We start from the raw sequence: 20,948 nt of genomic DNA, 5'->3' as shown, positions 1-20,948 counted from the left end.
GCTCCCTCCAAAGGCCGGTGTTGAGTTTCAGCTGAAGACCCTGGGGCCAAACTGCACGCCCCCTCCCCGCCCCTTTCCCCTGCGCCCTCTTCCTCCCGTAGTCTCGGCGGCCCTCGGGGTGGTCTGCTCCGCTCGCTCCCGGGGGCCGGCCTCTCCCCGCCACGCCCCCGCTCTCCCCCGCCAGCCCCGCGCCTCTCGGACTCCCTTTCATTAGCCCACATCTGTCTTTCCCGTGGCAGGGGAGGGAGCGCGCTCCTTCCGCCTTCCTGGGCTCCTCAGTGGAGCCTCTCTTCTCCCTTGGCATTGCCTTTGCACGGGTGGCAGGCTTAGCCGCCTTTCCTTCGGGGGCCAGCCCGGGGGTCTGGGCTGGACGTGGATTCTGGCCCTGACGGAAGACAGTGGAATGAAACCTGACCGTCTGGTCCCAGAGAGGCAGGCGGGCGAGTGGTGCGGTCCCTACACTCCTCCGCCAGTCTGGGCCTGCCCCCAGCCCTCTGCTGGCACACTTCTGCCCCGAAAAGCGGGAGTGGGGACCCTGGGCACAAAAGGCCAGCACTCTTTCAGAGCTGGGATCTGGCTTTCCAGGAGTTTCAGCTGCAAGGACAGGGCTCGTGGGTCTCCACCGCTCCTGCCATATTACTGCTCCTTGGTGTGTGCGCACTCTCTCCAGACCCCCCCCCCCCCTTCTTTTGGGGCACAACACACATCAAGGCCTCACAGAGGCTGGAGTGAAGCCTTCTTTCTTCCGTTTTCGAAGTTCTTGGTATTTAAAAAGTGAGATGCCAAACAGGATTGAAAAGTTGTAGTCTATTTTCAATATTTACATGTAACAAATTAACACTTCAAATAGTTGATGTAAGAAACGTCTAAACCTGTAGAGATTTTTATAAGCAGTCATTTGAGCCAAACTGAGGACAGTGTCAGGACGCACGATCTCAAATGGGCCTGGCCGGTTTGGCTCAGCGGATAGAGCATGGCCTGCAGACCCATGGGTCAAGGGCACGACCTTGGTTGCAGGCTCCTCCTTGTCCCTGGGTGAGTGCAGGAGGCAACCAATCAATGTGCTTCTCTCACATCGATGTTTCTGTCTTTTCCTCTCTCTTCCCCCTCCCTAAAAATCAATGGAAAAATACCCCCAGGTGAGGATTAACAACAATAAATAAATAAATATTTCAAATGCTTGGGGGGTGGGTGGGAGGGGGGGGGAGATGATTAAGGAAGGAACTTAAGGAAGATTACATGAAGGTAAGAGAAAGCAAGGTAACCAGATAGGTAACTAGATTATGGGCTCCCTTGAAGGTGGTCAAGGGAGCCCATAATCTAGTCACCTTCAAGGGGTCTGGAAAAGAGGATTATTTCTGGCATTTCAAAGGTATGTTAACCTAGATGCACAAGAACAATGGGCAGGACTTGCTTAAAAAACCTTTTACTAAAGAAGTTATACCCACCATGACCTGCCCAGTTAGGCATTTATGATCAGATCACCCTGTGAAGTTATTTTTGGTCACTGAACTTGTTCATATCTCCTTCTATATCCACACACACACACACACACACACACACACACACACACACACACACAATAGACTCTATACCGTTGAAAGTCTACTTTAAGGCCCTTTGGGAGCTTTAGGCCTTGGGCAGATAGATGCTTTCCCTCCACATTCCACAGGCCCACACATCCAGGCATTTTTCAGGGGAGGAGGAGGTGAGACACCGGCTTTGACTGGTATTCTGAAAATACCACCATCCCTTCCCTACTGCCTGGGTACCTATGAAGAAACCTCTGCAGAGGGGAGGGGTGGAACCTACACAGTGGATTAGGGAGAGATTCTGGGGTGAACATGAGGATGGACAATATTGGTTCTGGGCTTGGCTCTGAGATGGAGTGCAGACCTGGGCATGCGTCTGGGAATCCTGAACAGACTCCAACTCTCTTAGGCTGGTAGAGGAATTTTTAAAGTTCCAGATGCGTCTGAAGGGAGAGCTCCTCCATTCCCACTCCAGTCTGATCCAACTTCCATCAGACCCCAGCCCTAGGGGCCCTGGCCGCTGGAACACAGACACTCAGGGGGTCACTGTATGCCCAGGGGACTGCCAAGGCAAATTGGGGTGGACAGGAAACCTAGTTCCTGATGCTCTAACGGGCACAGGAGAAATAGATGGAGGTCAGAAAGGGCTAAGCAGGAAGGAAACTATAGGGCCAGGCAAAATGGTTGTTTGGGAGGTGGGCAATGGGGCTTAGTACCTGGGGGAATGTAGGTGGGGGCAGCAGAGTGCAAACCTGCAGGAAAATAAGACTGCCCCTGGAGTGCCTGGGCACTGCGCAGCGACAGTCAGACGTGGAAGTGAATCCTGGTTTATTAGCTGTGTGATCTTGGTCAAGCTATGTGACCTCTGGCCTCAGTTCCTCATCTATAACTGACTTGGGTGAAGCGTGAATATGTGTAAAGTGCCCAGCACAGTGCTCTCCCTCCGTGGCTGTTCCTCTTCACCTTGGCTCTCCCTGCAACTTGTGCTTTCATGAGAGATGAAAGGGTTTTTGGCTGAGGGCAGGAGGAGCCTTTTTTCTTGCCTTATGCCTTATCCTTGCCCTCTCTTTCACAGAGGTTTAGAGGGATTCTAACTTGTTCAGAGAGAGCTGGGGGCCCCAGGTTAGGCTGGAGAAAGCCCAGAGTGGGTGGGCAGCTAAGACCCGGGAGGTCAGCCTTGGGCAGCCAGGTCCTCAGCTTTGAGGCCTGTCTTTGCTATATTCAGAGGAAGATAGGAAGGGACCCCTCCACCTGGCTTTCTGGGTCCCAGTCTTCTCTCCCCTTTCTAGCAGGACCAACCAGCTAGTCTTTCTCTCATCCCAACCTAGGATTTCATTGACCTGTTCTTGTTCCTCCTGCTATTCAGAACTTCTCAGGAGCTCACGAATTCTCCTAGTTCTTCCCTTGGACTCGTCAGCATCCAGATTGCCTGGGTTCCAATCCTGGTTCTAACACTAGCTGGCGACTTTGACAAGCTACATGACCTCTTGGAGCCTCTGGTTCCCTGTCTGTAATGTGGGATAATAATGGAACTGATAGCATTGATTCGTTGTGAGGATTAAGAGAATCCCGAGAACAGTGCCTGGCCCATGATGTATAAATGTTGGATAAAAGCAACTGTTACTGTTATGTGATGCCAGCCCTGGAGAGGAGGGGGGAGCAGAATATTAAGGTCACAGTGCTGCTCTCTGGGAACTCACATCACTGAGATCATGCTTGAATCCAGTCAGCACCTCCCCACTGAACTTGGAATAAAATCCAAATGCTCCACCACAGTACCCTATGTGATCTGGTCCCTACCCACCTCTTCCACCTCCTCGCATCCCACTCTCCCCCCAGCCTCTGTTTTCCATTCACACTGTCTTTTCTGTTTCTCAAATATACCCAGCTGTTTCTCACCTCCAGGACTCTGCATGTCCCACTCCCTCTGCCTGGGCCATTCATCCTTCCCTGCCTTTCTAAATTAAGGCAAACCCCTGCCCCATAACTTCCTATCTCATAATACTATTTCATTTTCTTCATAGCATTTGTTATTATCAGAAATTATCTTGTTTCCTTATTTATCATCTGTCTCCTCCTAAGATAGAAGTTTCATGAGGCAAGGACCTTATCTGGCTTGTACTCCTCTGCATTCCTACCATTTAAAATAGTGCCTATCCTGGCTGGTGTAGCTCAGTGGTTGAGTGTCAAGCCAGGAACCAAGAGGCCACTGGTTCAATTCCTGGTCAGGGCACATGCCCGGGTTGTGGGCTCGATCCCTTGTGGGGGGCGTGCAGGAGCAGCTGATCAATGATGTTTCTCTCTCATGATGTTTCTATCTCTCTCCCTAAAAAATCATATATATATTAGAGGCCCGCTACATGAAAATTCGTGCAAGAATGGGCCTTCCTTCTCTTGGCTGCGGGCATCGCCTTTGCTCTGGCCCGGAGCTGCCTTTCCGCCTTCCCATGCTGCCCAGAGGACCAGAGCTGCTGGGGCGGTGAGGAAGGCCTGTGTCCCACCCTGCCCAGGGCTGTTTCGCGCCTGCATATGCAAATTAACCCAACAGCTTTGTTGGGTTAATTTGCATACTCACTCCTGATTGGCTGATGGGTGTCATGAAGGTACAGTCAATTAGCATCTTTGTCTTTTATGAGTGTAGATATATGTATACTCATATATGTAGATATACATATATCTACACTCATAAAAGATAAAGATGCTAGACGAAACCGGTTTGGCTCAGTGGATAGAGCGTCGGCCTGCGGGCTGAAAGGTCCCAGGTTCGATTCCGGTCAGGGGCATGTACCTGGGTTGCGGGCACATCCCCAGTAGGGTGTGTGCAGGAGGCAGCTGATCGATGTTTCTCTCTCATCGATGTTTCTAGCTCTCTATCTCTCTCCCTTTCTCTCTGTAAAAAATCAATAAAATATATTAAAAAAAAAAAAGATAAAGATGCTAATTGACTGTACCTTCACGACACCCACCAGCCAATCAGAAGAGTATGCAAATTAATCCAACAAAGAAGCCATTAAATTTGAATACTGCAGGTGGGGCGGGTAGCGCCAGACACTGCCAGCATGTCTGGGGACCGGGGAGGCGTGGCGGGCAGCGCCAGAAGCCACCCGTGGGATCCGGGTGCAGATCAGGGACCAGGGAGGCGGAGCTGGTGATCGCCCCAGCCAGAATCCTGATGCCTGGGCCGGGGCGGAGCAGGCAATCACACAGGGCTGGGGTTCCCCTGCCCAGGCCTAATGCCCCAGCCAGAGGTCTGAGGCCAGGGCAGGGGTGGAGCGGGCCATCGGAGTGGGCTGGGGGTCCCCTGCCCAGGCCTAATGCCCGGCCAGAGGCCTGAGGCCTGGGTAGGGGCGGAGCCAGTGATCACCTGGGGCTGGAGGTCCCTTTCCCAGGCCTAACACCCCAGCCAGAGGCCTGAAGCCTGGGTAGGCGATCAGAGCGGGCTGAGGGTCCCCTGTCCAGGCCTAATGCCCTGGCCAGAGGCCTGAGGCCTGGGCAGGGGCGGAGCCTGTGATCGGAGCTGGCTGGGGGTCCCCTGCCCAGGCCTAAGGCCCCAGCTAGAGGCCTGAGGCCTGGGTAGGCGATTGGAGCAGGCTGGCGGTCCCCTGTCCAGGCCTAATGCCCTGGCCAGATGCCTAAGGCCCTGGCCAGAGGTCTTAGGCCTGGGCAGGCGATCGGAGCGGACTGGGGGTCCCCTGCCCAGGCCTAACGCCCCAGCCAGAGGCCTGAGGCCTGGGCAGGGGCCGAGCCGGGGATCGGTGTGAACTGCAGAGGAAACACCTTTTCTGACTGCTCATTGGCTGAGCTCCCTGTATGCCACTGGTAATATTCTTAGCAACTTGGGTAATAAGAATCCAAAAAGGTGATGTAGGGTTTTCCCACCTCACTCCTGGAGAAAAAAACAAAGGTCTGCTGCTGGAGGGCTAAGAAATGTAATATCCTGCCCTAGCCGGTTTGGCTCAGTGGATAATGCCTCGGCCTGCCTACCACAGGGTCTGGGTTCAATTCTGACCAAGGGCATGTACCTAGGTTGCAGGCTCTTCCTTGGCTGGGGCTCAGGTCAGCGCTCATGCAGGAGGCAACCAATCAAAGTGTTCCTCTTGCTTTGATGTTTCTCTCTGTCTTTCCCTTTCTCTTCCACATTCTCTAAAAATCAATGGAAACATATCCTCAGGTGAGGATAAAAAAAAAAAAATAATGAAGAAAGGTCATATCCTATGAAAGGTACATCTTGAAAATGCCTAAAGAAAGCTGTCATTTTTTCACGGTGAAGGGACTAGAGTCTGTGTTGATGAAAACACCTTGGTGTCTGTGGTGACTGGCAGTGGCTGCAGCAGTGGGGTGAAGGGGCTGGTGCCTTCCCCTGATCAGCCTGGTCGCCTCCCACAAAGGGAGGCCAGACTGTGGCTTAGGCCCACTCCCCAAGGGGAGCAGGGAGCAGGCCTAAGCCATCAGTAGGACATCCCCTGAGGACTCCCAGTATGTGAGAGGGGGCAGGCTGGGCTGAGGGACCACCTCCCACCCAGTGAATGAATTTTGTGCACCGGGCCTCTAATATATATATATATATATATATATATATATATATATATATATATACACTAGAGGCCCGGTGCACAAAAATTTGTGCACTTGGGGGGGAGGGAGGGTCCCTCAGCCCGGCCTGTGCCCTCTCGCATCTGGGACCCCTCGGGAGATAACGACCTGCTGGCTTAGGCCTGCTCCCGGGTGGCAGAGGGCAGGCCCAATCCCTAGGTGCAGCCCCTGTCATGCACAGAGCAGGGTGAATCGGGAGGTTGTGATGCCACCCTCAGTCACGCTCAGGGTAGGGCCGATTGGGGGGTTGGGGCACCACCCCTTGTCACACTCAAGGCAGGGTTGATGGGGAGGTTGCGGCGCCACCCCCTGTCACTCACAGAGCAGGGCCAATCAGGGGGTTGGGGCACTGCCCCCTGTCACTCACATAGCAGGGCCCAATAGAAGGGTTGGGGCTCTATATGTACCCTGTCACGCACAGAGCAGGGCCAATCAGGGGGTTGGGGCACTGCCCCCTGTCACTCACATAGCAGGGCCCAATAGAAGGGTTGGGGCTCTATATGTACCCTGTCACGCACAGAGCAGGGCCAATCAGGGGGTTGGGGCGCTGCCCTCTATCACCCACAGAGCAGGGCTGATCTGGGGGTTGGGGCGCCGCCACTCTCACACTCAGGGCAGGGCCGATGGGGAGGTTATGGCTCTACCCCATCACACACAGAGCAGGGCCCGTGGGGGGCGGGGGGGTTGGGGCGCCGCACCCTGTCACACAGAGAGCAGCAGGGTGATCAGGGGGTTGGGGAGCTCCCCCTTATTAGGCACAGAGCAGGGCTGATCAGGGGGTTGGGGCGCCTTCCCCTGTCACAAACAGAGCAGGGCGATAGGGAGGTTGTGGCCCAGCCCCCTGTCACACACAGAGCCGCAGGGCGATCAGGGGGTTTGGGCGCTGCCCCCTGTCATGCTGATCCTGGTGCCGGGAGGCCTCTCGGCTCCGCTGATCCTGGTGCTGGGAGGCATATTACCCTTTTACTATATAGGATAGAGGCCTGGTGCACGGGTGGGGGCTGGCTGGTTTGCCCTGAAGGGTGTCCTGGATCAGGGTGGGGGTCCCCACTGGGGTGCCTGGCCAGTCTGGGTGAGGGGCTGAGGGCAGTTTTCAGGCTGGCGGGTGACTGAAGCTCCCAACCACTCCTTTTTTTCTTTCTTTCTTTTTTTTTTTTTATTCTGGGCCAGCTTTAGCTCTGAGGCTTGGCTCCAGCTCTTAGGCCTCGGCTGCTGAAAGCAGGTATCTGGTTTGTTTGGGTTCTATAATCGAAACACTGTTTCAACTCCAGCTCTGAGATCCCGGCTGGCTGAAAGCAGGTTTCTGGGGTTTTGTTTAGCTTCTATATTTGTAACAATGTTTTTAGCTCAGAGGCTGGCAGTGGCAGGCGGGGAATGTTGGAGTCCTCCGTCACTGAAGCAAGCAAGCCTCATGTTCGTTTCAAGCTGCCTGGCTGCTGGCTGCCACCTTGGCTGGCAGTTAATTTGCATATCGCCCTGATTAGCCAATGGGAAGGGTAGCGGATGTACGGCTAATTACCATGTTTCTCTTTTATTAGATAGGATGTGTGTGTGTGTGTGTGTGTGTGTGTGTGTGTGTGTGTGTGTGTGGTGCCTGACAGGTGGCTCAGTGGTTGAGCATCAACCCATGAACCAATAGGTCATGGTTCAGGTCAGGGCACATGCCTGGGTTTTGGGCTTGACTCCCAGTAGGGGGCATGCGGGAGGCAGCCAATCAATGATTCTTTCTCCTCATAGGGGTTTCTATCTCTCTCTCCCTCTCCCTTTCTCTCTCTGAAATCAATAAAAACATAGAATGTTTCTTAAAAAAAAAAAAATAGTGCCTGGTGTAAAGTAGGTGCTCAATATGTATTTGGTGAATGGGGAGGCACCAGCACCCAGCTGGAGAGGGAGTTGTGGGGCTTCTTGTCCTGTGCACTCTGATTCTCTGTGTGTCTCCAAGCCCAGATGGAGTTTTCTTTGAAGGCAGGCTCCTGAGCCTAAACATCTTTGTAACTAAAGGTGACATGACAAATAATTAGCAACTAGTACTGTTATCGCCTACCAAGCAGTACAGGCAGCAGTGTTCTGGAGGCCTTATTTGAGCCAGGCCTTTAGTTGCAGGACCACAGGGAGGTTGTGATAGTGGGATGCCCGGAGCTGAGGAGATCATCTATTTACCAGCAGGAGCAGAGGTATCTCAGCATTTTAAACACCAGTGCCCCTGCTTCACATCCGGTGATTGCAGATGAGCTATTTCAGAAGCTGAGGTCCAGAACAGCTAAGCTGGTTGGCACTTTTGTGGCCATCCAGGTCAAAACCTCCTACCCCACCCCCACCACACTTCTCCAAATGAGAAAGGACCAGAGGGGGCCCAAGGTCAAGAGCTGATCAGAGGCAGTGTCCGGACATCAAACTAGCAGGTGAGGATTTGAATTTCTTTCTGAGAAAGGGCAGGGCAGCCGTATTCTAGCTTTCTGCAAGCCCCTGGAGCCTTTCCTGACCAAGGGAGGGGTGTATTCCATCCATCACATCTTCCCTGCCTTTCCTGCTAGGGACTGATCTCTCTTTCCAGAGCACAGGGGCGGATCTCCAGGTCAGGCTCAGGCAGGTGAAGTCACACTGGGAGGCACCCTTGATGTCAGGTGCTGGGTGAACTTTTCTTTGCTCCCACTTCAGCATTCTCCCCATTGCCACACCCGTCTTCCCACACCTCCAAGGATTCCCTGGAAGCTGAAGTGACTCAGGGATTCCAAAACTAGTCACCCCAGGAGGGAACCCTCTGGAAAATGTTTCTCATGTCAGGGAGTCACCCTAAGGAGTCCCACAGAGATGTTACTGAGATAAGGACGGAGGCTGAACAAACAGGGGTGGGTGGGGTGGGGAGGGGAGGAGAGGGGTGGCGCAGAGCACATGTTCTCTGTCAGGCCTGAGCATCCCTGGAGGAGACTGTGTGGGTGGAGGGACCCTGTCTCTGCCTTTCAGGGGTTTTCTCAGAGGAAGTCCTGCTATGGAGGCAGGGGACACCCCAAAGGTCTCTCCTGAAGGTCAATGGCCTGGGCAACCACTGTGGGTTTTTTGCAGCATCAGCAAGTAATAAGTAGCTAGAATCACTTCCAGCTCTTTTGAACACCCCCTCCTGAACTGGGGTGGGGGTGGGATGGGCAAGGTCAGGAGATCTGGGCCAATGTCAGGCTCTGAGGCTCTGATTGGCTTTGGGGAGACCCCTAAGGATTCAGGTCTTCTGGAAGAGCACCGCCCTCTCAGAGCCTTTTCTGGGGTTGGAGGCTGCTCAGGAACACCAAGAGGCTGGGGAAGAGGAGTGGGAGCAGTGGGTCCCAGCCAGCGGTGCTGAATGCCTGAGTGGGCAGGAAGGCCCTGTGACCTTGGGCAGGTGCAGGTGAGACCCGTTCCAGCCCAAGCCCAGGTGAGCCGGAAAGCACGTACTGAATGGACTTCCCTTCCCTTTGCAACCAATAAGGGCAGCACAGGGTGGCACCTCCATGCCAGGATCTTAGATTTGGAGTTGGTCAGGGCTGGGGTGGAAAACCAGCCTCGCCCCTTCCTGAGTGACCTTGAGGAGGTTACTCAATTTCTTTGGGTCTCAGTTTCATCCTCTTAATATGGGATAATAGGGATAATAGTTTTCGCCCCATGGTTTTATTGGAAGGTAAAATGAGCTGATGCACCTACAGGCCTTGGCACCGTCCTGGCACATGACCCCCAGGACTGAGGCCAGCAGAGCGTGCAGTGAGAGTGCCTGGGAGCACAGGGGCGGAGAGGGGCAGTGGGAGCATGGTGATGCCCCCTTACTAGTGCTCTCCTCAAAAGCCGCCACCTGTTTCCTCTGAGCCCTGTGCCATTCTTACTTCCAGGACCTTCACCACAGCAGCTTCCCACAATCCTCCAGAATGCCCCCTGACCTCATTACTGCTATGCTTTGGGGCTGCTTTGCCCCAAAGCAGCGATTTTCAACTCGTGTGCCTCAAGAATATTAAAACAGGCAATATCTGGCTAGTCAAATAGAAAAATGACAACAGGCAACACAACAATAACTGTTGGGTGTGAATGAATCAAAATTATACCAATTATTTTTGTCAGGTTGGCAAAAGATAGGATATATTTTTTGGTATGCTGCAGAATTTTAGTAATTAGTTTATGTGTGCTATGCGACGAAAAAGGCTAAAAATCGCTGCCCTACAGCATTTGAAGGATTCCTCCTCACTCTATAGTTAAAATTATTCCTGGTTCTCTTTGTTTACTTCCGGTGTCCTGGGTTACGAGACGAATACTTTCTAAGGGAAAGCACATGCAAATCAGGGATCATCATGCTAGAGACCATGTCAACACACGGTGTGTAGGCGTGTGTGTATGGGGGGTGTCCTGGAGGATGTTTGAGGGGGGTCAATGGGCAAGGATGAAGAGACAAGGCATGGAGGGAGTGGGCATGGACTGCTCAGTGCCTCTCAGGCTGGATGGTCCCTGGCTGACCTGTGTCTTTGGGGTCAGGCCCAGCTTGAGCCATTGTGAAGCACACAATCTCGCCTTTCCCCCATCCCTGCCCCAGCTGACAGTGGCCCATGCAACTGGGGGCTCTAAGGCTGGGTCATGGCCTAAGAACAGCAGCTACCCCTACAATGACCTTGTTCCAATGGCCTTGTGATTGGGGTGGGGGAAGGCTGGTTCCTGGAACTGGGGGCCTCCTGTTGGGTCTTAGGTGGGGGAGTTACCAGGCCCCCCCTCTTCTTGGCTTTACTTTCTCATTTGTGCAATGGAAACAGACACCCACAGCTTCTTCCATCAGACCCTGCGCATCCAGCTGACAAACTGATGGGATGGGAGCCTTTTTGGCAGTCCTGTGGGATTAGGGAAAGGGTGGGGGTGGGGGGCCATGGGGTTTGTGCAGCCTCTGGAGCAGGTAATGGATGATGGGGAGAAGTCATAGATGATGGGGGTTGTAGAAGTTGGGGTCATTGAAGATGAGGAAGGGGCCAGAGAACAGAAGGGTTAATGGTCACAGGAGATAGAGTGGAAATTTCACTAAGGTGGTTGATCAGGGGGACTTCTGAGAAGAAAGGGAATGATGGAGATAAGACCCAAGTGGGAGCAGCAGAGACCATGGAAATGAGGCTTCTTTAAGAGAGGCCAGAAAATGTTCCCTAATTTTGGCTGCCAAGCCAACCAGGGAAATTCCCATAATGCCAGTTTTCAAAGTCTCAGAATTGCAGAATACTATTGCTTTGACCTCATACAAAGAATAAAATTTACCCAATAGGTTTCCAGGCTTACAATTATGTTCATCACAACTTCCATGAGTAGAACATTTTAAGCAGCTCTGGAAACACTGTCTGGTTTTCTTTGGTTTTGTTTTGTTTTTTAATCTCAGGTCACTCCCTCCAAAAGGTAGTGGAAATAAATTTGAATAAACAAAACAGGTTTGCTGAAAATAAAACCAGGACTCTCAACTGCTCCAGCCAGCCTGCCTCCACAGGGCCCTGCCTATCAGCCTGTACAGCACTGCGCTGGGCGAGCAGCATCTGGCAGCCGGCATGAACCAGGTGAGTGTGCGGAGGCTCAGTGGGGAGGGTGCCAAGTAGGAAAGCCGCAGGATGTTGCTGTGTGTGGAGGGAGGCTGGGCTCCAAGGTTTGGGGCTGGGGGTCAGGTGAAGCTAGAATCCAGGACCTTAGGGAACATCTGGGAGAGCGGAACCCAGACTAGATTGGAGCAGTTCTCTCACTGGCCTTTTCCTACAGGTGGTTGCCTTCTTAGCAATAGTCATGGGAACACACACCCTCAATATTCGGCCTCAGAAGGACTGCATCCACTGGCCCCGCTGCTTCTCCATCAAACAACAGGACTCCGCTGAAGAGCTGAACACGGTGCTCACACCTCCCCCAGAGATTGAGAGCCACCACCCAGTATCCTGCAGGGCCAGCGAAGATGGACCCCTCAACCGCAGGTCCATCTCTCCATGGAGATATGTGTGAGTCCACTGTCCCCTCCCGCATGCTTGCCAGGCAGGGTGTGTCTGCGGGGCCAAGGGCGTTGTACCCAGTTCCAACCTACCTGCTACTTTTTATCTCAGAGGCCATAAAGGTTTGGGGGTTAGACAAAGCTTAGTCTGGGTCCTAGCTCTGACTCTTATTGGGCAACCTTGGGCCAATTACTCAAGGTTTGAAAGCTCAGGTTTTTTTCATCTGTAAAATAAGATAATACTGCATAAGTCTATGTGCAGATTGCATGAAATAATATATGTAAAACCTATATTTAGTACGTAAAATATTGGTTCTCTCCTTTACTCCTGCTCCTCCTCCACCTCTACAATGGTCATGCTTTTCTAACTAGAATATCAGGGAATCTTAGTATGATACAGATGCGAAGCATCTCAATAGCAATGCTCTGCACTGGGATGTGAGTGGGTCATAAATATACCAGGACAATGAAACCCCCAACTCGGGGGCAGCTGGGTGGCTGCTGACTTTGGATCATGAGCAGGCTTATTCTTTCACTCAGTGCCACACAAATATATATATAAAGTGTAATATGCTAATTAGACTGGACGACCTTCTGGACAAAGCCGGGGTTGCAAGGGAAGCCCGGGTCCTGAGTGCCAGAGGGAAGCTGGTGCTGGCAGCCGGGGGAAGGAAGGCCTACACTTGCACGAATTTCATGCATCGGGCCTCTAGTATATATATATAATTTTAATCCTCACCTGAGGATATTTTTTCCATTGCTTTTTAGAGAGTGGAAGGGAGGGAGGAGGGAGGGGGGAGGGAGAGAGAGAGAGAGAGAGAGAGAGAGAGAGAGAGAAAGAGAGAGATATCGACGTGAGAGAGACACGATGGTTGCCTCCTACATGTGCCCTGACCAGGGCCGAGGATCAAACCTGTAACTGAGGTATGTGCCCTTGACCAGGAATTGAACTGGCAACCCTTAACTCCTTGGGCTGATGCTCTAACCACTGAGAAAAACCGGCAAGGGCAACAAATATCATAATTCTCTATTTGTGCCACGATGTGAAAAATATTAGGAAGCACTGAAATCAGGACAGTGAAACAAAATACTAAAAACTAGGCCTTAGGGATCCCCCCAAATTTCTCCTTCTGTCTTGTCCTCATGGGGTGCCTGTGTCCCCACTCCTCATAAACCTAGGCTGGCTTAACCTTAGCGTTGGGGATGGAAAGAGAAGTTCAGTGGGTAGGGAGAAGGTTGGCTCTGATTGAGACTGGACCCAGGGTGGAGTCTCCGGTCACCATGCTTTGAAGTGGTGGTCTCAGGAGGTTGGCCGGGCCCTGGGAAAGCTGCGGGTCAGTTGGCTAACTCGGCTGGGGTCCAGACCTGTCGTTGGGAGGCTGTGAGCCCCTGGAAACCACTCAGGTGGCCTTTCCCAAAGTGGCTTCTTTGCAACACTCCTCCCACAAGCTGCTCCTCAGAAAAAAAGTGATGATGTCAAGCAAGTGTGGGTAAAGCTACTTTAGCCCTGCCCCGCTTGGAGACTCAATGTGCTCAGCACATTAAAGTCTGAGAGGAGTCTGCAGAAAAGAAACCATTAAACTCACCTGGCCACCCTTCTCTTGCAAGGAACCTAACAGGGAACTCGCTTTGGAAAATGCAATGCTAGCGGAGCCCCAGCTTCTGCGGGCTTCTGCGTGGAGAATGGTCTTACAACCTAGCAGCTATTTCCTGCTAGGCTTCTGGAATCCCAGGCCTGTGGAACTCCTACTTTTCACCTGTTTGGACCACAAGATCCTTTCAGAATAAATAAATGAGTCTCACCGTGCCCTCTAACATGTGCTTATAATATGTGCACAGTGTCCGGAGGAAGTGCAGGAAATGGTTGACAGTGGCGCCCTCTGGGGAGTGGGACTGGTGGGGAGATAAGACTATTAGTCTTATATATATATATATATGACTAATGGTCTTCTATCTATTAAATATATATATATTAAATTAAGAACAGTTTTTACTTTTATAATTAAAAACATCCTAAAATGTAATAACAATTACAAAGAGAAACCTCATGCCAGAGTCCAGTGTGTACATCAGATGAACGTGGAGCTGGTCTGGTGGCCGGTTGGAAAGCCACGCTTCCATCCTGACCCTCACGCTGGGGAGGAGGGGGTGATTTGTTCAAAGTCACCCGGCACGTGGGTGCCAGAGCTAGGGCAAGAAGCCAGGCCTCCCGACCACACCATTTCCTTCCTCTGACATTTCCACCCACACTGGGCCCAGGCCCTGTCTGCCCAGCCAGCTTCCCTCCAAGGCCTGACTGACACATGCCATCCCCACAGGTTGGACAGGGACTTGAACCGGCTCCCTCAGGACCTGTATCACGCCCGTTGCCTGTGTCCACACTGCGTCAGCCTACAGACAGGCTCCCACATGGACCCCCTGGGCAACTCGGAGCTCCTCTACCACAACCAGACCGTCTTCTACCGCCGGCGGTGCCCCGGAGAGCAGGGTGCCCATGATGGCTATTGCCTGGAGCGCAGGCTCTACCGTGTCTCCTTTGCTTGTGTGTGCGTGCGGCCCCGTGTGATGGCCTAGTCATGCTGCCCAGGGCTGGCCTCCGGTCGGAACACTGGAGCTGGGCGGACAAGCATGTGCCAGGGTGAGCCAGGACGCCCCAGTGCTCAGCCCCCCCCCAAAGCATCATCTGGAGCAATAGGATCGTGGGACAGGATAGGGACCTTAGAGGAAACACACTTTGCACTTTTTGGAGTGGATGGGAAGTGCAGGTGAAGCGAAGGGGGCAGCAGCTGCTGTGGCTGCTGGAACTGGCATCCTGATTTCCTCCCATCAAGCCCTGCGCATTCCAGGAGGCCACCGCCTGGCTCTTCCTTCCCTCCCCTTCCCAGCTGCCCTCGTGAAGCACAGGCACTTTCTTGATATTTTCCCTCCTGCCAACAAAGAACCCCTCATTTCATTCATTTGTTCATTCATTCATTCATTCATTCATTCATTCATTCATTCATTCAACACTCTGAGCATACTAGTCTCTTGACATGGTGACTCTGAGGACTAGGTTGTTATTGAGCATGGAGAGACTTATCCAAATAAATAATCTGTATTGAAAAGTGGCTTAATTTGTCTTCGGCATCCTGGTGCCTGAGCATCTTCTGGCACCAGCCCAGTCCCTTGTCTTCCCCATGGTCAGCCCTCACCTACCGCTCTCTCCAGAGTTTCCGCTGTGGCCTCCCATGCCTCTCCTTCTCTGGCTCCCTGGTCCACCCCTGAACACCGGGATGAGGGTCAGGCCATCCCCCTGGCATGCTGGAGAGACAGAGGCCCATTGAGGCACTGCAGCAAGAACACAGCACCCCCTTGTCCCCCCAACAATCTGCTTTTGTCCTTCATCTTGGCTGCTACAGCTGGGTCCTGGGGGTGCTGCCTGGCCGGGCTCCAGCTCCCACCCTCCCTAAAAGGAAAAGGGAGAAAAGATGGGCCAAGGAAAAGGGTTAAGGTTAGGGGAGGGGACACAAACTTCTTCAGGCTTAGGTCCTTGGGGGTTCCTAGTCCAGCCTGTTTCTTGGCTCCACTCCCAACTCCTCCCGGTCTCCACAGACCTCCTCCTCTTCGCCCGCCCTCCTCCCTTCTCCAAGTCCGGGGAGGGTTGGCCACTCCTCTACAGCCTCTCCCCTCCCCTCCCCACCCTGTGGGGGCTGGTGCAGGCACCAGCAGGGCCACTCTGGGCAGCTGGGTGAAGGCCCATGTGGGCAGGCCTCCCCAGCGGCGGCTGCCTTCTCCCAGGACCCCACAGCAGGCCTGCGCGCTTCACTTTCAGGTTTCTCAAGTGCCTTCCTTCTCTTGTCTGCTTCCCCATCTGCCAGGTTTCCATCTTCCTGTTTCCCTTCCTGGGCTGCTGGCAGTGAGGGGCTGTGCCTGGTGGCCCCTGGAGATGCTCAGTGCTCTGGATCGCCGGGACCGGGCCCCTGAAGAGGGGGCAGCTGCAGGGCTCCAGGGCTTCGCTGTGGACAAGACCTTCCTCTCCTCCCTCAAAGGCATCCTGCTGGAAACTGAGCTGGTAACAGCAGCCACCCCAACCTGGCACCTCCATGTCTCCTAGCCCTGGTCCCCCTGCCCCACCCACCGCCCCCCTTCCCAGGCTTTCTGGGCACCCCTCTACCCCCAGCTGCCCCTCCTTCATCTTCTCCCTGCCTGCCTGCGGCCTCTCTTCTGGAGGCAGTTACAGCCGGTTTCAGCTGTGGTAGGCAGATTGAAGGTAGACAGGACAGCTTTCTGGGACATCGAGGGAGTGCAAGACACAGGGACAGGGTGGGGGGAGCACCAGCCTGTCTTTCCCGGGCTCTAAGATGGCCACTTCCTGGCATGTCCAAGAAGCCCAACTATCGAAAAGGGCAGACTGCCTGCAGCCCCGTTGTACTGTTGTCTGCTCCTCATGAACATCTGTTCCCAGGAAAGAATCTTCCTGTAGTTACTTAGTTACTCGCCTTCTTGTAAAGGCGAGTCTTCTGCGTAGGTGCCCCCGACAGTGCCAGAGCCGACCGGGCCCCAGAATCCACTGTGGGGCATTTTGTCTTCTAACCCTTGTCTCTTGCCTTGGCTCTGGGCCTTGTTGGAGGAGTTTGAAGCATTGGGAGTGGGGAAAGGATTATGGGGCATGGGCTGCTTCCTGGGGCAGAGGATGCCAGGGGCTGCGGTTGTGCTGTGTTCTGTGCCCCAGCAGGACACCAAGCTGCCCGGGCTACTGGGATGGGCAGGGGCAGGTGGAGGCTGGTCATCCCTAAATTAAAAGATTCACCTGGGCTGGCAGAGGTGGGAGGCTGGAGACTACCCCTGGGCAAAAGCCCTGCAAGTGGTTCCGGCCACCAGGGGTGGGGAGACCTTGAAGGACAGTGGTGGGGGCCAGCCTGGGGGTACCCTTGAGGAGGAAAAGTCCAAGGCCAGGCCCTGCCTGTGTCCCCTTCCTGGCAAGTCCACACACTTGGTCCCGCAGGCCCTGACCTTCATCATCTTCATCTGCTTCACGGCCTCCATCTCCGCCTACATGGCCGCCGCACTGCTCGAGTTCTTCATCACCCTCGCCTTCCTCTTCCTCTACGCCACCCAGTACTACCAGCGCTTCGATCGGCTGAACTGGCCCTGTCTGGTGAGGGACCCCTCTCCCCCGCCCTATTCTTCTCCTCTGAATGCAGAGTTTTCCTTTCCTCTCCAGCCTCTCCCCTTTTCCTGGGTCCCTCAACCAGACAGGGCTTTGCCCCAAGCTGTGCCCTGTACTCAAAAACTGCTTAGACCACACTGATTCCCAGCTGCCGGGTCACTGGCAGTGAGGACACACATCCTTTAAAAACTTTTTTTAGTTGATTTTTTAGAAAGAGAGGAAGAGAGAGGGGAGAGACAAACATCCGTGTGAGAGAGAAACATCCATTGGTTGCCTCCCGTATGTGCTCGACCAGGGATCGATGCTTTAGGATACAGGAAGACACTGCAACCAGCTGAGCCACACCGGCCAGGGCAGGACACACCCCCTTTAGTTCTGCTCTCCCACTCATCAAAGGCCTAGTCCCAGCCCCAGCCCTGCCCCTTGGCCTCAGCTGCTGAGCCTGGGTCAGCTGCAGCCCAGGCCCCTGGCTTTCTGTCCTGGTCACTCTGCATTCCTTCCCTGGAGAGCACGTGAGCTCCCTCCCTCTTTTCTCTTAAGTGCTGCATGTAGTCTCCAGGGGTGTCTTTACGCAGGAATTCAGTGCTCGAGGGCCAAGTGCTGACTAGCCTGGAAAAGTTCAGGGGAATGCTCCTGCTCTCTGACTTCCCTTTGATTTGGAACCTCGACCCCCCAGGACTTCCTCCGCTGTGTCAGTGCCATCATCATCTTCCTGGTGGTCTCCTTTGCAGCTGTGACCTCCCGGGATGGAGCGGCCATTGCTGCTTTTGTGAGTCCAGACCCCCAGAGCTCTCCAGTTCCCCAAGGACCTCTAGCTGGTGCTACTCACTTCCTGTGCCCCTGCCCCCAAACCAGTGCCTGAGGCTCTGACCCACACTTTGCCCCCACCCACCCACTCTCTCTCCCTAATACTGGATGGGCTTTGTGGTGCCATCCACACTCCTGCTCCACAGGTTTTTGGCATCATCCTGGTTTCCGTCTTTGCCTACGATGCCTTCAAGATCTACCGGACTGAGATAGTGCCCAGGGCTACTCAGGGTGAGTGCCTGAGCTCTGGGAGAGGAGGTGCCCTTCACCCCCTGCCCCAGTGGCCCCAGCCTTACATGCCCTTTCCTGCCTGGCTCCATCTTCACAGGGGACCAGCAGTGACCCAGGACTACAGCCGGAGCAAGGGGACAGTGGAGCTCAGGCACATCTCTCTAGGATTCACTAGCTCCCTAGCCCACTGTCCCCACCCCAGATCGACAGAGATGGAGACTGGCCTGAGAAGTCACGTGGACCTGTTTGTGGGCCTGGTGCTCTAAGATCCAACTCCTGAGGAAGCTGGGCTGAAGAGGGGTATTATGGAGAGAGGAGTGGGTAGGAGGAAGCTGGTCATTTCCAAATTAAAAGATTCAAATCCTACTGGTCAGTCTTTTTCTTCCCCAGAAGTTAGACATATCAGGAATCCAGGGAACGATCATGGAAATGCTGCCTGGATGGTCCCTTCTCTGGGACTTGGCCTCAGCACTGAGGAAGTGGAGCTCTAGACTGAAGATGCTGAAGGCATCCTTCAACACAGACTTCCATTCCACAGCTCTCTGTGTGCAAGGGCACTTTGTGGTGTGCCTGGTGGCTGGGCACCTGGAGTTCTGTGAGTAGGAACAGCCTTCCAGATGTGAGTGCCCATCTGCCACTCCTGTGTACACAGATTTGTTAGCGGGTTTGAAAGTTGTTTGCCTGGAGTGTGTTAGAGCTCCCCCTCGTGGTGTGGGGAGGACTTGGCCTGCAGGCGCAGGGGAGAGGTCAGCCTGTGGCTTCAGATGGCGGCCAGCCAAAGTTCCCAAAAGACAGTCACTGGAAGAGGCATTGAATATCAGCTCTCATTCCGCTGAAGAGAAAGCAGGCCTGGTTAGGGGACGTGACATCCTTATTTGTGACTTAGCTGGGACTAGAGCCCAGTGCTCCTAACACCTCAACTGGTGTTTGGTTACTGTACAGAGCCCCTTACTCGTTTATCTCAGAAAACATGGTCCAACCTCGCTTCCAGCTCCCGCCACCAGTGGGTCCACCTTCCCAGCTTGCCAGCACCCAGTAAATATTTCCTGAGCATCTTCTGTATGCAAGATCCCTGTGCTGGGCCCCAGGGCTTCAGAGGTGACAGGTGGGCCTGTCCTTTAAGACTGGGGAGAAGGCAGGCTAATGAAAGGTGGTCATGATTCCCCTCGATGAATGCTCTGGGAGAGCTCTGCTCAGGGGGAGTTTGGAGCAGGCACTGCCACAGCCCGGATAGCCCTGTGCAGCCAGGCTGTCCCCAGCCCACAGAATCCAGTGTGGCCTAGCTCAGCAGCTCATCCAAGCTGACTTGCTATCTCCATTCTCTAATGCTTGTTTGCTCCTATCCTGAAATGCCTTCCTTCTTCTGAGGTGCTCCTTCTAGATGCAGGCCCTTAAGCCCTGCCTGGGACTTAAGTCTACCCTGGCCTCTGGTAGAGGTGCTCTGCTCCCCTTGGTAATAACCACAGGTCTCTTGATCTGACTTCTCTGGCCTCCTGCTTCTTGTGCCATTTTGGTGTGTAGCCCAGTGGTCGGCAAACCGCGGCTCACGAGCCACATGCGGCTCTTTGGCCCCTTGAGTGTGGCTCTTCCACAAAATACCACGTGCGGGCGCGCACGTACAGTGCGATTGAAACTTCGTGGCCCATGTGCAGAAGTCGGTTTTCGGCCTGGGCGAGTCTATTTTGAAGAAGTGGCGTTAGAAGAAGTGGGGGGTGTTGGTCGGTGGGGCGACGGGAGACACGGCGCGGGGGAGGTACATTGTTTTGAGGTACATTCGCTGAGGTCGACCCCTTCCAACTCTCCCATGATAGACGCGTGTGGATGGGAGAGTTGGAAGGGGTCGACCTCAGCGAACGTACCTCAGTCAGATTGAGGACGTTTTTAGCAAAGGCCAGCTTAGGAGTACCCTAATTAAGTTAATAACAATGTACCTACTATATAGTTTAAGTTTAAAAACTTTGGCTCTCAAAAGAAATTTCAATCGTTGTACTGTTGATATTTGGCTCTGTTGACTAATGAGTTTGCCGACCACTGTCTTAGCCTCATGCTCTTAGCTCCTCAGCAGAGCTGGAACCAACCTTTTTGTGTTTCTCTGATCTCTGCTCCCTGTTCTCGGGGCTTTATGCTTCTCTCATTCTGAAGACTGGTGGCCGGCCTTGGTGGGTGGGGTCAAGGCCTCTGAAGAGAGCTAGAAGGGCTTAGCCAGGGCCATTCAGGAGATGAGTTGCCAGGTGAGGGGATCAGAAGGTGCTCAGGAGAGTCTGGCTGTAAGCCCAGCATGGGGCAGGGATCTGCGTGGAGCAGAATGAGGTCAGGACCAGCTTTGTTTCCTGAGCAGCCATATGACCCAGACCAGACAGTCCCTAGTGGGAGCTCAGAGAGAGCAGAGTGCCATTTTGGTGTGTACCTGCATGTGCATCTGTGCTCATCTGTGTCTGTGTGAGAAGTAGAGATGGGACAGTGCTCAGGCTCGATCCATAGTGGTTTGGACTCTGTCTGGTGGCCCCAGAGCCTCAGGCTGCCCTCATAATGAAGAAGCTGTGGTTAGTCCTGGGGATCATGGGGAGAGGGACTCCCTGTGGGTTACTTCTAAGGGGCTGCTGACCACAATGGGACCTGTGCCAACCTCTTCATCTGCATGTCCATCCCCAGCCAGCTCTGCACCTCTCCTGGCAGCAGTGGG

The 20,948-nt window shown here is 53.8% G+C and overlaps 2 protein-coding genes across 3 annotated transcripts; both read left to right on the top strand.

Moving 5' to 3' along the window:
- Positions 1-10,231: 10,231 nt before the first annotated feature.
- Positions 10,232-15,272, top strand: IL25 (interleukin 25). Its single transcript, XM_036323921.1, has 3 exons — positions 10,232-11,662; positions 11,859-12,088; positions 14,397-15,272. The coding sequence occupies exons 1-3, from the start codon at positions 11,654-11,656 to the stop codon at positions 14,650-14,652; spliced, it is 495 nt and encodes a 164-aa protein (XP_036179814.1). The 5' UTR covers positions 10,232-11,653; the 3' UTR covers positions 14,653-15,272.
- A 468-nt stretch (positions 15,273-15,740) lies between these two features.
- CMTM5 (CKLF like MARVEL transmembrane domain containing 5) lies at positions 15,741-18,621 on the top strand. Of its 2 annotated transcripts, XM_036355376.1 has the most exons (5): positions 15,743-16,129; positions 17,063-17,215; positions 17,904-17,996; positions 18,181-18,265; positions 18,363-18,621. In XM_036355376.1, the coding sequence occupies exons 1-5, from the start codon at positions 16,004-16,006 to the stop codon at positions 18,374-18,376; spliced, it is 471 nt and encodes a 156-aa protein (XP_036211269.1). In that variant the 5' UTR covers positions 15,743-16,003; the 3' UTR covers positions 18,377-18,621. The 2 variants fall into 2 exon arrangements, with proteins under 2 accessions (XP_036211278.1, XP_036211269.1); XM_036355385.1 differs by lacking the exon at positions 17,904-17,996 and having other exon boundaries at positions 15,741-16,129.
- The last annotated feature ends 2,327 nt before the right edge of the window (positions 18,622-20,948 follow it).

The sequence above is a fragment of the Myotis myotis genome, unplaced genomic scaffold, assembly GCF_014108235.1.
Source record: "Myotis myotis isolate mMyoMyo1 unplaced genomic scaffold, mMyoMyo1.p scaffold_m19_p_1, whole genome shotgun sequence".
NCBI lineage: Eukaryota > Metazoa > Chordata > Mammalia > Chiroptera > Vespertilionidae > Myotis > Myotis myotis.
The sequence above is the reverse complement of the archived record's forward strand: the minus strand, read 5'-3'. Positions and strand labels throughout refer to the sequence as shown.